Source organism: Priapulus caudatus, unplaced genomic scaffold (assembly GCF_000485595.1).
Source record: "Priapulus caudatus unplaced genomic scaffold, Priapulus_caudatus-5.0.1 Scaffold979, whole genome shotgun sequence".
NCBI classification, from domain to species: domain Eukaryota; kingdom Metazoa; phylum Priapulida; class Priapulimorpha; order Priapulimorphida; family Priapulidae; genus Priapulus; species Priapulus caudatus.
Window position 1 is genome coordinate 87688 of NW_014578040.1, and position 1457 is coordinate 89144.

Consider the following 1457-nt stretch of genomic DNA (forward strand, 5'->3'; position numbering starts at 1 on the left):
GAACAGCACACACAGAACCGCACACACAGAACCACACACACAGAACCGCACACGCAGAACACAACGACAGAACCGCACACACAGAACCGCACACACAGAACCGCACACACAGAACACAACGACAGAACCGCGCACACAGAACACACAGAACCGCACACACAGAACCGCTCACACAGAACCGCACACACAGAACACAACGACAGAACCGCACACACAGAACGGCACTGCAGAACGTGCAGTAGTACTGTTCTGTGTGTACGGTTCTGTGTGTGCGGTTCTGTGTGTGCGGTTCTGTCGTTGTGTTCTGTGTGCAGTGTGTAGGTATGTTGCTGTGAGATGCAGGCATCCTTTTCACTCATCTTATTCTGATGAAACTCGCCATCGAATTCAAGATTTTCGGTGTCATTTTGACGTCGAGCTTTCCGTCCTTGTTGCAACGAATCGAGTTTCAAGCCAAAAACGTCAAAACTATGTGATACTTTTTGCCCTGCCGAAATGTTCTGTCGCAATTGTAGCATGCTAGGTCAAAGTCAGAGTAGAGGTGGGACAGAGAGAGAGATAGAGAGTGACAGCAAGTGAATGGTTGTGTGTGTGTGTGTGCGTGCGTGCGTGCGTGCGTGCATGCGTGCGTGTGTGTGAGAGAGAGAGATAGAGAAAAAGAGAGAGAGATTGATAGAAAGAGAGAGAGAGATAGAGAGAGAAAGAGAGAGAGAGCACAAAAGAGGTTTATATAGATAGTGACGAGAGATTGATGCTGAGAGATTACATCAATTAGACAGACATTCTAATCTCCCCCCTCCCCCCCCCACCCCACACACATGCAACCACTGCTAACTCCTCTTACTAACTGGTGTCGCCCCCTGCAGGACCCACTGGAGACTGACTGCACGCGTGACCGGGAGGCTGTTGCTATCTGCAACATCGTGGAGTATCAGTCGGAGCTGAAGACCGAATACCAGGTACGAGCTGTTATACCAGGTATGCCAGGTATACCAGGTACGAGCTGTGATCAGTAGATTCCCCCCTGACGTTATTTCTAGAGTAAGTAACACCGTATTCCATATAGATATTTCTCTGTGATGCTTTGGCTAATGATCGGTGATTATCCTCAATGTCATAATTATATTATTATTAGTATTATTATTATTATTATTATTATTCATTATTATTATTAGGATCATTATGTAGTCCGTTTATTGTCGTGCTTTTTTTGTAATTTTATAACAGAAGTACATATTTGCGTCATTATAAATATGTAAATTATGTTTTTCTGATTCTACTACCAATATTATTAGTACCACTACCACTACTACTACTATTAGTACCACTACCACTACTACTACTATTAGTGCCACTACCACTACTACTACTATTAGTACCACTACCACTACTACTACTATTAGTGCCACTACCACTACTACTACTATTAGTACCACTACCACTACTACTACTATTAG

General features: G+C 44.0%; 1 protein-coding gene across 1 annotated transcript in view; it reads left to right on the forward strand.

Moving 5' to 3' along the window:
* Nucleotides 1–1457, forward strand: part of LOC106814789 (leishmanolysin-like peptidase) — a 9835-nt gene that overhangs the window by 6891 nt on the left and 1487 nt on the right. The window contains exon 6 of the mRNA XM_014819138.1: nt 867–1012. Coding sequence (XP_014674624.1) covers nt 867–1012 — 146 coding nt within the window. The remainder of the gene's footprint in view (nt 1–866; nt 1013–1457) is intronic.